At 40.9% G+C, this 13,538-nt stretch overlaps 1 protein-coding gene across 5 annotated transcripts in view; it reads right to left on the bottom strand.

Annotated features, from left to right (window-relative positions):
* The window catches only part of LOC133948743 (pleckstrin homology domain-containing family A member 5-like), a 197,891-nt gene that overhangs the window by 112,225 nt on the left and 72,128 nt on the right, over positions 1-13,538 (bottom strand). The window contains exon 4 of one of the 5 annotated variants that reach the window (XM_062382718.1): positions 890-1,089. The exons of the other annotated variants lie outside the window; for them this stretch is intronic. Within the exon in view, the coding sequence (XP_062238702.1) occupies positions 1,068-1,089 (22 nt within the window). The 3' untranslated portion in view covers positions 890-1,067. Of the gene's footprint in view, positions 1-889; positions 1,090-13,538 lie in introns of those variants that run through there. 5 annotated transcript variants of the gene reach the window in all.

The following is a 13,538-nucleotide window of genomic DNA, read 5'->3' on the forward strand; positions in this document are numbered from 1 at the left end:
TGTTGGTTGACACACCATTATTAACCGGACAAAGCACAAAGTATAACCTTAGTCGGTAAGAAAAACAAAAGAAGAAGAAGAAGAAGAAGAAGAAGAAGAAGTCAGTAGACATGTAGGTGAGTATTTGACAATGAATTACTACATATTAATATAACGGGACTTTTGTTAATAGTCAGGTCAAGGTAATGGTATGATTAAAGTTTTTAACATGTTATGCAACAATGTAATGATCCCTTTACTTTGACGCATGTAATTGACAGTTAACTGCATATTTACAAATCAGATTCACACACTGACGGCAGCTCTCAAGAGAGAATTGGGTTCAGTGTCTTGCCCAATGGCACCTCGACATTTTGACTGGAGGGATTGAACCACCAACCTTCTGTTCACCTGCTTCTGTTTCATTCAATGAACTTCTTTGTCGCAACTTTGTTGCTACACTGGAATAATAATACGCAATAAATAAATATATAATCATCTAAAATAAATTATGAAGAGATTAATTAAGATAAAGGTATTATATAATCCACCTTGGGCAACACTATTGCATTAAGTCATTACTCTTAGTTTGACTGATTCTGCTTTTCGGCTTTGCAGCATAACAAACTCATTATATATTTGGTGAATTAACAGGTTCTGATTCTGACACGGACTTATGCAAAATTCACATCTCACCATGATAAAAGCTGTAATGCTCTATAATGCAGGGTTTTCCCAGAGCATCTCCTGCGGCCAGACTGGAGGATGAATCCTCCCAATATTCCCACATCCATCCGAAGCCACAAAGGCGAGGGATCACTGCACTGCACAATAACATTACAAATAAATCACCACTCACATGTACAAGGAGGTTTTGTGTGTAGCCTTTATTTATTCAGAGAAAGTTCAACGTGTTTGAGCTTATGTAGAAGCTTTCCTTCTCTCCGCTGCTACATGGTTTCAGGCTGTCTAACAGTATCCCGGACCAGCTCAACTGACTCATCCTTTTCTTTTTCAAACAAGGTGGGAAGAGGTTTGTCGCTAACAGCGCTTTGGCACAGGGAAGCCTCTACAGTCAGACTATGTGTTCAGTCTACTGGCCACAGGATGCTGACGAAAACAGTTGACCAAAGAAAAACAGAAAAACAATGAATTAATATAACTTCTTTGAATATTGATCATGGTGTCAGTATTGTTCAGTAAGGAGATATTGACTGACGGATGATACCTTCAATGACACAGCCAGTCACTGTGATTTAAGTTGTTGCAGTTGATAACAGATGTCATATGAGAGATGGCTGGATTTTGTAACTATGTACACAGTGCTGAATAAAATAATTAACTCAATAAATATACAAGATTATTACAGAGAAGATTCTTGGTCTAAAAGTCAAACCAAAATATTTGATTTACAATGAAAGCATTTAAGTCTTATACCAAACGGAAGGGAACAGATAGCATTCTAGGTCACTATAAGATTCCGTTTATCCTCATGACAGAGCAGAATCTCAAGGTTCAGCTTATCACCGCACCAGAGACAGGAGGACGACTCCTAACCCAAAACAAAATACATCTAATCTGGAGCATTCCTGCACAGGCCACCAGACCTCTCACATCTACCGTCTGTGAAACACCATTTTGGTCAGGCATAATATTAGTCATAAACAACATCAGTCATAGACAAAATTAGCACAAAAAGGAATTTAAATTTGTATAAGTAACAAATTCAATGACAGTAGTATTTGGCCACATCATCTCTGGGCCTTACCCTCAAATATTCTATGATAGAGCAGGAAAATAATCAAGGCCTAGCCAATCCAACATTCAGTAACAGAGTGCTGCCAAAACAACTTTTACTATCATAGCTTTGACTGGCCTCCTGTTACAGCACATATAAAAACATCTTAATTATTTCCACCCAGTGACCTTAGCAGAGTTACAGACACCAAGGTTTACAGATACCCTAAGCAGAGGTATCTAAAATAGTATTGTGTGTGTGTGTGTGTGTGTGTGTGTGTGTGTGTTGGAGCCAAATGCCCCAATAAATAAGTAAAGTATTCAAAGCTGTTTTGGCATCAAGTAGCAGAAAAGAGACATAAACTCAAGTTGTGAGAATTCCACAAAAAAGCTGGAACATAGCTGACCAATGTGGAGGAAAGAAATAAAAGAGAGGAGAGAAGGCAAGAATAATAAAAGGATAGAGGAGAGGAAAACACAGAGTACAGTTATGTGTGACTAAGTCTAACCTGTATGTTTATGAGTACTGTGTGTTATTACACTGGTCTCCACACGTGTATTCCATTATGGACACACACACAATAAAAGCAGAGAAACTCACAGCTGTAAAAAGGTGTAACACAGAAATCAGTCCTTCAATATGCATGTATTACTCTCTGTTTGTGAAGTTTAGTATCTAAAGCTCTGGGCTTTTACTGCAGAAGCACCAAAGGATTGGTGAAAATACAAACTTACTAAACGTTACAAAACTTCTGTTACAACAAAGGCTACACAATTAACTGATAGTGTAAGTTAAAGTAGTGTAAGGAAAAAAATGTCATGATTGACAGCCGGGACTGACTCTTGTCACCACGGCTCCACCCCCCTATTGCTACTAAGCAGACTCTGGCTCCAGATTGGCAGTGTTGAAGTCCAGGACATTTTTAGCTTCACCTCTGAATTGTGGGAGGAAGCGCAGACACGTTGTCCATCTTCATTTACAGTCTTTGGAGAGAGGTTCATTTTTGGTACAGATCCAGGAATTTTCTGTCATTCTCTCAACGTGACAGTGTGTTTTCACTTTATTGCGCAAGCTCCAGTCACTTAAAGAACAAAGCATAGACTTCAGAATAAGGGCCCATATTAGTAATCGTTTGAATAATCGTGATTTCCGTATTGTCCCAAATAATGAGTGATTAGCCCTAGTGTGTATATGAGACCCTGGCCTGTGGTTCTCAACTTTATCCACTCAACACATGGCCAGCTTAGAAGAACTACAGCAGGCTTAAGTGTTAGAAAAAGAGGGAGCATCACAGACAGAACAGAGGGCTTGAAGTACAACAGGTCTGATTAATGACAGAGACGCAGGGAGAATTAACTGCTACCAGTCCTTGCCTGAAGAACAGGACTCCAATTGCTGCCTTTTTGGAAATGTCCTGCTAATGTCTGTGATCTCCACCGCGACCTGACTGTTAAATGGAGCTGCTTTTTGCACAGTCAAGTGAGGTCTGACACCAGACCATTAGAGGATGTTCAGTGTGCAGAGTAATGGTTAGTGCAGACTGTCAGGGGAACAAGGCTGTGACCCCTGCTACTCAAACTGACTATAATCATCATCTGACAAATTACACTGTTATTATAAGTTACATCCTCATACAGACTATGGAAATATACCTGTTCATCCCCCCCAGTCTGGGGCCCCACAGGGCTGACAAGTTGTTCAAATTTGAACTCCACTGTCAGGTATTGACACTGAAATCAAACATAAGATCAGTATGATGTCTCTCAAAGTAACACGAGTGCTTAATCCAGTTAGGAAATGTTGTTAGGGTTTAATTTACTTTTGTCAAAGATCACAAACTGTGTCAGACAAATTAGCCTTAAAAGAAAAATTATTATGACAGTTAAGGACGGCTGTGGCTAAGGGGTATAGTGGTCGTCCTCCAACCTGAAGGCAAGCAGTTCGATCCCCAGTCTGACCCATCTGCATGCCGAAGTGTCCTTGGGCAACATGCTGAACCCCAAGTGGCCCCCCATAGAATAACAAAGTGCTGCGAATAGATGCACTGTTTGAATGTGAGTGTGGATGAATGTACTGTAAAGCACTTTGAGTGGTCATCAAGACTAGAAAAGCGCTATATAAATACAAAACTATTACCATAACCGCCATTTATTCTATGACTGGTTAAATGAGCGTTCACTAACTTTAGGAGGACACAGACACTGTGAGCAAGCGATCAAGGGTTTGTGTCAAGATCAGGAATATTTAGTGACGTCAAAGGAGTAACATTCATTTACACTGTCGGTGCCAGGGTTTGCACCACCTCTCGTCCAATGCCAGCTGGGATTAGGTCCAGCTTCCCCCACTTCAAACAAACCGATAGGCGGTATTGATGCTGATTAGATGGATTGATGAAAAGATGAAAGGATTATTGTGAGCTGAATAAGAGCAAACTATTTTTTGCCTACTCCAATTAAAACATTGTTTTACTGACAATATCTTATTAAATTTAAGATATGCAACGCTTGGGTTGGTGATGAAGGAATCAAGAGAAAAGTAGACAGATTCAGTTGACAGCATTAAATCTGACTAAGGGTCTGCCGCCATGTTGGCAGCTAAATGAGGCTGAGCTTTGACCTAAATGCTAAATTCATGATACTAATATGCTCTCAGTGTCAATGCTAACATGCTGATATTACAGTAAGTATTCTTTTTGTATGTGCCCCATCATCCTTATTGATCTAACACATTAGCATAGTAGTATTTGCTAATCAGCCATGAACTCAGAGGGACCTGAGGCTTAGTTTTGCTGGTATTTTGTCATAGACCAAAGTATTGGATAAACTGTCTGTCTGTCTGTCTATAGTGCATAATCGCATTGTATATTAAGAGTCTTTACTGACTCTAGTCTAACTGGCAAAATCCTCAATGCAGAGAGCTAAACAAGTTCATCTCTACAGCAGGAAGAATAAACACTGCACTGCAGGTCCACAGAGACTGCTGCACAGTCACTTTTTAGTACCTGTATATCCCGCCCCTCAGTTTCAGTTCGTATAATTCACAATTGTTCAAACTTTGAACAGAGGATTTAAAAAAAAAAAAGGAAGCTCCATCCAATCCTTTCTGGGAATACTGACAGTGTCCTTTTGGATTGCATCTCCTCAGAAGTGAGTCTTGTGAATGATATATGAAGTGAGACGCATCTCTTCTGTCACTGCTACTGTCTCACTGGTCCCACGGAGCCTCTACAGCCGGAAGACGCTGCTGCAGGATCAACGCTCCAGCAGGCTCATCACTGCAAGAACAACACTCTCATACTTGAAAAACTCTCAGATGAAGTTGCATTTAACAATAAGTTGAAGAGAGATATATATTCAGAAGGCTGAACAGTTAATTGCACATAACAATTTCAGATATTCAGATAAAAAGTTTAGAATTTTCCTATAAACTATATATAGTATTTAAGTTGTACCGTGTTTTAAGTGTTATGTGTACTGTGAAGTTTGGGGAACCTTTATTACAGCGATTACTACTTCACACCAAGGGTGACGTCCCGCAGAAGCAGTGGCTTTTTAGCTTTTGACAAGCGGTTCAATATTTGATGACAAAGTGCAAATGAAGCGAAGGAGATTCCCTCTTTGTAGCGGTGAAAGGCTTTGGAGTTTGGAGGCTACGTGGAGCTGAAATATGTATTCCTCTGCTGGAGTGTGACTGAGATTTCCACAGAGATGTGAGTTAAACATGCGTGACAGCAGAAGGGAGAGACAGAAGCCAGGGTTTCATTCTACTGTCAATCGAAATCTACACAAAAGTTCCGAACACTGCAGAGAGAAAATGGGAATTCCCATTGTTTCCATTAGCTGCTGAAGAAAGGGATTATTTTGCCATAGCAAAAATAGGAAGGGGGGAGGAATCATCCCACATGCTGTCCATCACCTGTGCTCACTTTTAATGATGTTGTGTTAGTGGGCGATACGGTGGTGCAGTGATTAGCACTGTTGCCTCCCAGTAAGAAAGTTCTGGGTTTGAGACTGACGGACGACCAGGGGGCCTCTCTGTGTGGTTCTCACCTCCTTGCTGTGCTTGCCTGGGTTTCTGTATGGTACTCCAGCTTCCTCCCACAGTCCAAAGACATGCAGGTTACCTGACGGCATGCCCGTAGGTGTGAATGTGAGAGTGAATGTTCAGCTGCTTTCAGACATGTTCTGAGCGTGAATATGTGAATGCAAATATCCGAGTGACAGGCTCCGGATTATCTGCAGACTTTTCCCGCCTGGCCTCTTAGAATAAAGGATTGTGAACGTGTCTGTGCGGAAAATCTCCCTGTGCGTTCTGCATGTGTGAAAGGCCAACTCTAGGGAAACTCCGGACTTTACCCGCAGGTCACGTCTGAAAACGGCTTTTGTTTGTCTCCGTGTGTGATGGACAGGCCACCTATCAAGGGTCTACCCTGCCTCTAACCAAATGTCATCTGGCTCTAGCCTCCAGTGACCCTCAAAGGATAAGTGGAAAAGATAATGGATGGTACTTATGCCTTCAGCCGTCTGTGGCTCAGGAGGTAGAGGAGGTCGTCAACTAATCAGAAGGTAGATGGTTTCATCTCCTGCTCCTTTAGTATACGCTTCAAAGATTCCCGCAATGATCATCTGAATGTGTCTATACATACATGCATACATAACAATACCTAACATTTTTGTTTGAGTGGGTGAATGTGACAATGTGGGGAAAAAATATGCCAATTAGAGGATTGCAGCAGCAGAAGAGATGGACAGTGGGCAGGATTGTTTGTTTCTTCCCACTCAAGTTTTTGATCCTGAACACATTCATTAAAATGATGCAGGATAAAAATTGTGAATGTGTTTTGGTCATGAATGTCTCTTCTGATCATCGTTGGCTAACTTTGACCATATGTACTGCATCTTTTTACAGCTTTTTATCGTCATGGAAACAAAAGGGAAGCACATCAAAAAATCCTTTTGTACCAAGTATCAATTGCACAACAACGGTGGATTAACAGTGTGAGTTATCAGATCAGATTGGTAGTAATAATTTTAATAATAATAATACATGTTTCATTATACAAGTAAACTGAATGGAAAAATGTAATTGTTTAAGTTGGGAGATAATTTATACTGTTATCTCATGTATTATGTATGCATATTATATTTCGTATGGTGTTTTTTGTCTACACCAACGCTCCCCTATCCTTAAACAACAGGCGTGCTGACGATACTTGGCGGGAGAATAGCATAGAGGAATGAACATTGTTCAGGGGCTAAGCTAGCAGACGTTGTCAAACAATGTTGTGTCCCAGGGTCAGTGAACGCACCTCGTAAGAAGATATCAGAGGTAATTTAGGCTACAAACATCGTGTAAATGGCCTTTTTTCAAACCGATTATTAATGCCGGGGCTTGCAGACACTTGGATGACACCACACAAGCAGAATGGAGGTATGTTTTGTTTTTTTCTGTGTTGTTATTTTACGTCTGAAGAATAACTCGCCGCTTCCTTCAATTTTATCGGATTCGACTGCAACAAAGTTTATCCCTGAGACACCAGAAGTGTTTTCAAACAGTTCACCCACCCCTCCATGGGTATGTGGTGAGTAGATAATGAGAGAATTGTCCTACTTCAGTAAACTATCCATTTAAAATTCTTTGTTTAGACTTTTATTGGAAGTGGTTTGAAACAACAGTATTTCTGTTGTTTCAATTTCTTAGTGTTTATTTTACTTTGACGCTGCTTCCCTCCTGTTTCTTTGTGTGTTTCCTCTCTGGTTTGTTCACCCTGATGTGTTTCACCTTTGTTCAATTATCCCTACCTCCCATGTGTGTTTAGTCTCAGAGCACGGTCTTCTTTGTTGGTACGTGTGCTAATGCCCGTGGTATTAAATATGCTCCTGATGGTTTTCATAGCACTTCAGTTTTTCTCCCTGTTATCTTGTGTCCCCATTTTGTTCCTTTTGTCAATGTAGAGTCTCTTTTGTATTTGGACTTTCATTGTGACTGTCTGCCTTCCAAAAGCTTGCCAGATTTACACTTACCTGCCTATCAAGACTAAACCTTTGTTAATGCAGTCACTTATCTTCTGAACCTTCCTCCTCCACAGTCCTGTCTGCTTTATTTCATTTAGTTTATTCTACCATTACTGGCAATAACTGCTCCACTCTATTTGTCATTGCTGCTCCCTTCATTTATAATACCTTTGACATTGACGCACTTTCCCATTATGTTAAAAACAGTTTATTTGAATCAATGTTGTTAATACTGTTATTTTGTTGATGTGTAAACATGGCATCTGGTGGACTTCTGTCTGGCCTGTTAAAAATTAGTTTTTGTGGTTTGTTGTTGCTCTTGTTGAAGGTTAAAGGACAGAGGATGTCGCACCATGTTAAGCGCTATTGGACTGAAATTAGTGAATATAAGCTAGACAAATCAATTTTGATTGATTGAATGATTTAAAGCTAAAAAAACAGCAGTAATTTGTGTTATAATTTGAAAACATGCAGTTTACTTCTCATTACAGATATTAAAACAATGAAACCTAATAGCCCTGTGTCTGTGTGCAACAAATTGTTTTCTAACTGTGATGAGTAAATCCCTGTCTAAATATACACATATAGACACTATATTCCTTCAAATACTTATATTTGGACTGTTTTGAGAACCTGTAAACATGTGAACCAGAGTGATTCATAGGTGTCTCCAAGTGCCCCTTCTGGTTCATGTAGTTGCTGCAGCATACTGCAAAAGGGCTGGCTGAGGGGAAATATATAGATGGGAGGCTATGGTGGTTAATAAATACCTGCTCAGCCAATCATGTCACTGGTCTGATAACTCTCAAACAGCTTATTCCGCGGATGGAGATCTGCACAGTGTGAGTACACAGCAACAGATGTGTTGTTTTTTACATGGTGAGTTTGTTTCATTAGGGAGGCACTGATGTGAAATGCTGAATCGGTGGTTTGTGTTTTGGGTTGTTATGTTCCTCCTGTCTGTGCCATGGGAATAAAGAACTCTCCAATGCATCTTATTGAACAACTGTCCAAAACCTTGTTTTCCAAATCACACAAATTATGAAACAACCTTTCACATGACATGTGTTTTGAAAAAGAATCAATTCTGCATCAACACATGTTTCATTTCTTATTGGTCAGTCTGGGCCCCGTGAAATGTGAGGTCACCGGGACAATATAAGGCCAGGTCTCCCTCTTTTCTATCTCTTTCTACAATCCCTTTCAAGGGCAGAAGGCTATCCAGCCTCTTCTCCTGCATCGCCGAGGGGAGAAGCCTGGTTTCGCCAGCTCACATCTTCTCTTTCCATCCAACTCTTTGAACAAAATCTGTTCTCCCTCTCTGTGCCGGTCATTTCGATGCTGCAACCGTACTCCATCCCTATCATCTCCAGCCCTCATATCCAGAGGCCTGTGGATAGGGTTGGGGGGGTCAGGATTTAATTCACCCCATCACAACCACGGCCAGTGTCTAAACCAGGGGGTTGTTTGGTGTGCTGCGCAGAGCCTCATCCTATTTCACCTCTTCAGTCAGTAAAACCCTCTCATTTATAATGCTACTTTCTCCTCTTGTTTTATTCGTCGATACAATTTAGTTCAATTATCAACTGATTGAAATGCTCACGAAAAGCAAAGTCCCTCAATACATGTTTGTTGGTGAATGTCAATAATATAACTATTAATATTCCTGAGAGAAGAAGAGTTAAAAAGACAGAAAACAGTCCCTATCTGTTTTTCCTCCTGTCCTCTGCTGCTTTTGTGATGCATTTTCTCTAGGTCCTACTGGTAGAGAGGGTTTGGGGGGTGTAAAACATTGTGGGAAAAATCGTTCTTCTTCATGTTTGATGAAGCACTTCATTGGCCTTTTACTTTTTAGTGCACTGACTGTAACCAGCGTAGTTGTCAACTCCAGTTATCTTCACTTCACCTGGTTACCAGTGTCCAATGCAGCCGGCCTGCTGTGTGTGTGTGTGTGTGTGTGTGTGTGTGTGTGTGTGTGTGTGTGTGTGTGTATATATATATATGCATATTTATTTCATTCTCATTTATTTATTTTATCATTTCAATGTATTAACTCTTCAATGCACCCTCGGCACTATTGTAAATGAGGGTCTTATTCTTCAATGTGTTTTCCGAGGCTTAAATAAATAACCAATCAATGGAGGTGAGGAGCAACACAACTCAACCATAATAGAGAGAACATCTAAATTAGAAAATAAGTTGGCAGTCTATGTGGATATTGTAAATCAATGCATTGGAAACACAGTAGGTAACATCTGCTACTACCAGAGGAGAATGTTTGCCCTGTTTAAATTTGTTATGCCAGTTTTAATTTGTCGATCTGGTATTGACTCCCCTTCACTATACCTCAAAGGTCATGCTTGCGTTCTTCTAAGTTTTGCCTCTCAGCTTATGGTCCTTTGTTTAATCTCCTTTGTATTTTTTACTGCCTATCTGTGTGTATGGCCTCTTGGAACGTCATGAGGGCTTCACTCTTTATCCCCACCACTGTTGTCCTGTGAATTCTTTGAAGTGTCTGAGTTCCACCAGTGTTTAGGCCTGTCGCGATATGCAATAAATCAATTAATTGCGCGATAAATTAAAATGAGCGATAATTTTTTGCCGGCTGCAATAAATCGCCGGATGGTGTTTTTTTGCCCCAACTGAATTCTTCAAGGCAGCGCGCAGGGTTAGGCATTCAGTTGGTGATGGTTATTATTTCCTGCAGCGCAGCCTTAAAGGCCGAGCTGAGGGCACAATAAGTTAACCCCCTCGTCACGTCTCAGTCACTTGTAGCATTGGTCTCTATGTGGGAGGCGGAGCCCTGGCGTTGCGCAGTGCAGAGTGCAGCATGAAAGTCCCGAGAGGAGAAGAGAAAAAACATTTGGAAGAATAAAAAGATGGAGTTGGTTTCTAAGCCGAACGCGACAGCTGCCGTGTGGGAGCACTTCGGCTTCAAACCCAACGGCCGGGGCGAACCAAATAACTTATGCGAGCCGACATGTCGCATTTGTTTGAAAACAGTATTGACAAAACGCGGTAATACAACAAACCTGCATCTTCACCTGAAACACAATCACCCGATGCAGTTTTCCCAGCTTGGGAAAAAACAAACAGTTGGGAAGTCTCCGTCTTCCCAACTGTCCACAATCACTGGGGCGTTTAGACGGCAAACAAAGTACAAACAGGACAGCGCAAAATGGTGCGCGCTCACTGACTGTGTAGTTCGCTTCATTGCTAGAGAGATGATGCCCTTTAGTATCGTGGAAAAGCCTGCATTTCGACGAATGCTGCAAACATTTGACAGCCAGTACGAATTGCCTGGGAGAACATACGTGTCAAAACGGCAATATTATCGCTTATCGCAATAATTTCTGGGGCAATTAATCGCACAGAAAAATGTGTTATCGTGACAGGCCTACCAGTGTTACAAGACGTTGTTCTGAGACATATTACCAAGTCAAATTTTTGGGGAAAATTTGACTACAAATTCAATGCTGTAGCTTTCCATAACTCAAATGTTTAAATAGTTAAACTGCACCAGTAAGCAGTTTTTAAATAAACCCCATCTGCTATTATGGTTCAGTGACTTAGCACTTTATTGCTTTAGAATAAAAAAGTTGCTTTGTTTAGTGGCTTTTATTTTCCAAGTTGTGTTCTCATAAGTAACGCACATACATTCTGTCACTCTGACAAAGGTCATTGCACCAAAATGTCAATCATCTTGTCAGCTAAGAATTTCTATGACTATGATTACGTTTTCATAAATAACATCAACAGCTGAGGAAATGAAACATGGGGCAAAAGCATGTCAGACCTACAGAGAGGAGACAGATGAAGACTGGAGACAGACGGAATGTGAAGTAAAATGTCACAGCAGCAGGTTTGTCAGTGACGTCAAGTGGATTCATCGCAGCCACTGCAGACAGAGAGCAACACACTGGGCTGGATTTCTGTCACACGTCAGAGTGAAAAGTCAGAAAGTTGGTGTGGAGCTGTCACACCTGTCAGTGTTATGTGGATGTAATATCATCCAAGCCTTATCAATCACAGATATCTCAGATAAAGGTCCTCATTTTGGGGTTGACATTGATAATTTGGATTTTGCTGTTGAGGCTGGGTGATCATTTCTAAGATAATAAAAGCAATTTGAATTTGCGGTTAGCTCAAATGGTTTCCTTGTGATAGACTGAAATCCTCATGACTTCGCAAAGAATTATCAAGAAACAAGAAGACCACTTCCACTTTAAACACCTTTACATATGACTGGTAGGTAACTGTCGTGTGTGTGGACATGAGGAGCAGGAACAAACATCCAAATCACACACAAACATTTGTGTTAAAAGAAGGTGCAGCAAAGTTTAAGGCTAAATGCTCATGACCACATACAAACATGCTCATATGCACACAATGGGTGCAATAGTTACTATTGCAGCGCCCGTTCTAAACCTACCTATCCGGAATGGGATCATTGCTTGGCCTCAGGATTAGGGTTGCAAAGGGGCGGAACATTTCCGGTTAATTTAAAAAAAAGATAAATACACAAATTAATCGCTGAGCACTGTTGGGACATGGTTTTTGTGAAAACCACAGGCCTCCTCTAAGTCAAACTTGTAACAAACATGCTGCATGTGCTGGAGTGGACTCAATCCCCCAAGATGCAACAGGTTCCATTGATCTTTGACAGTCAAGGAACTCAGTCTCCCAGAGGATGTAACAGGATGCTGCATGTCCTGGGGTCAGGGCAATATCACACAAAGGTGTCAAGAGCCACCAGGGTCAACTCCTATTGGTCACTCTGGTCCAAGACCTGTGAGGTCACCGGGGCCAATATAAGGAGAGGTCTCCCCAAGATCTTTCTCTTTCTAAAATCCTTCGAAGGCCAGCAGGCTGTCCAGCCTCTCTTCTCCTACATCGCCAAGGGGGGGGGCCTGGCTGATCCAGCTTCCTTCTCTATCCAACCTTCAAGCTCTACCAAACTCCTCGTAGCGACCATTGTCCTGCAGGAAAACTTCAACCAGCATCTTAGCACACGGCTCGACAGAATCGCGAATGCAGAACTCTACGACCACAAAGCCAGGAGACGTCACAGAACTGCAAACTGAACAGCAACTTCTTTTCCTCTTTCCCTCGGACTGGTAACATAATCTGGGCTTAATAATTATACTACGCTAAGCAAGACTGTTTATTTGATCGGTGTGTGCTTATAAGTTTGATATATGCTCTGACGTTGTAGGCATAAGTTAAAGGAAGGTTAATAGTTAGGCTCGCCACAGGCTTTGTCCCTGACTATCATTATCTGATTAACATCCACACAGACACGCATAGCATCTCACCTAGTTAAATCTTCCCCCTGTGCCGTGAGGTAACCTAAGAACAAGGGGGGGGTGGGGGGCTCTTATCTTAGGGAGCATTCTTTAAAGCATGCTAATTTACATTCACACACACACTCACACACCTCCTAGTTAGTTAGTTTGATTGTTTAGTAACTTGTGTTTTTATACTTTATTATGTTAATAATAAATGTTCTTCTTTCACAAATGTTCTGTCATTAATATTGCATAAGGGAATCTTGCCAACCGTTACACTGCTAAGAACTCCATAACCTTCATTGTTCATTATATAATCTTTAATGGTCAAATATTGATATTTCTAATTGAACTAGATCTAAATGAGACTGATCTTAATCAATAAATTGGCTATCTTTTCCCTTCTATGAAGGGTGGTGCCCCGCGAGAACTTTAACCAATTAAAGTTATGATTTAATATTAATATTTTAAATATTAATGTTTTACATTTTATTTTGATAACCAAATTTATTGAGTGCC

The sequence above is a fragment of the Platichthys flesus genome, chromosome 23, assembly GCF_949316205.1.
Source record: "Platichthys flesus chromosome 23, fPlaFle2.1, whole genome shotgun sequence".
NCBI lineage: Eukaryota > Metazoa > Chordata > Actinopteri > Pleuronectiformes > Pleuronectidae > Platichthys > Platichthys flesus.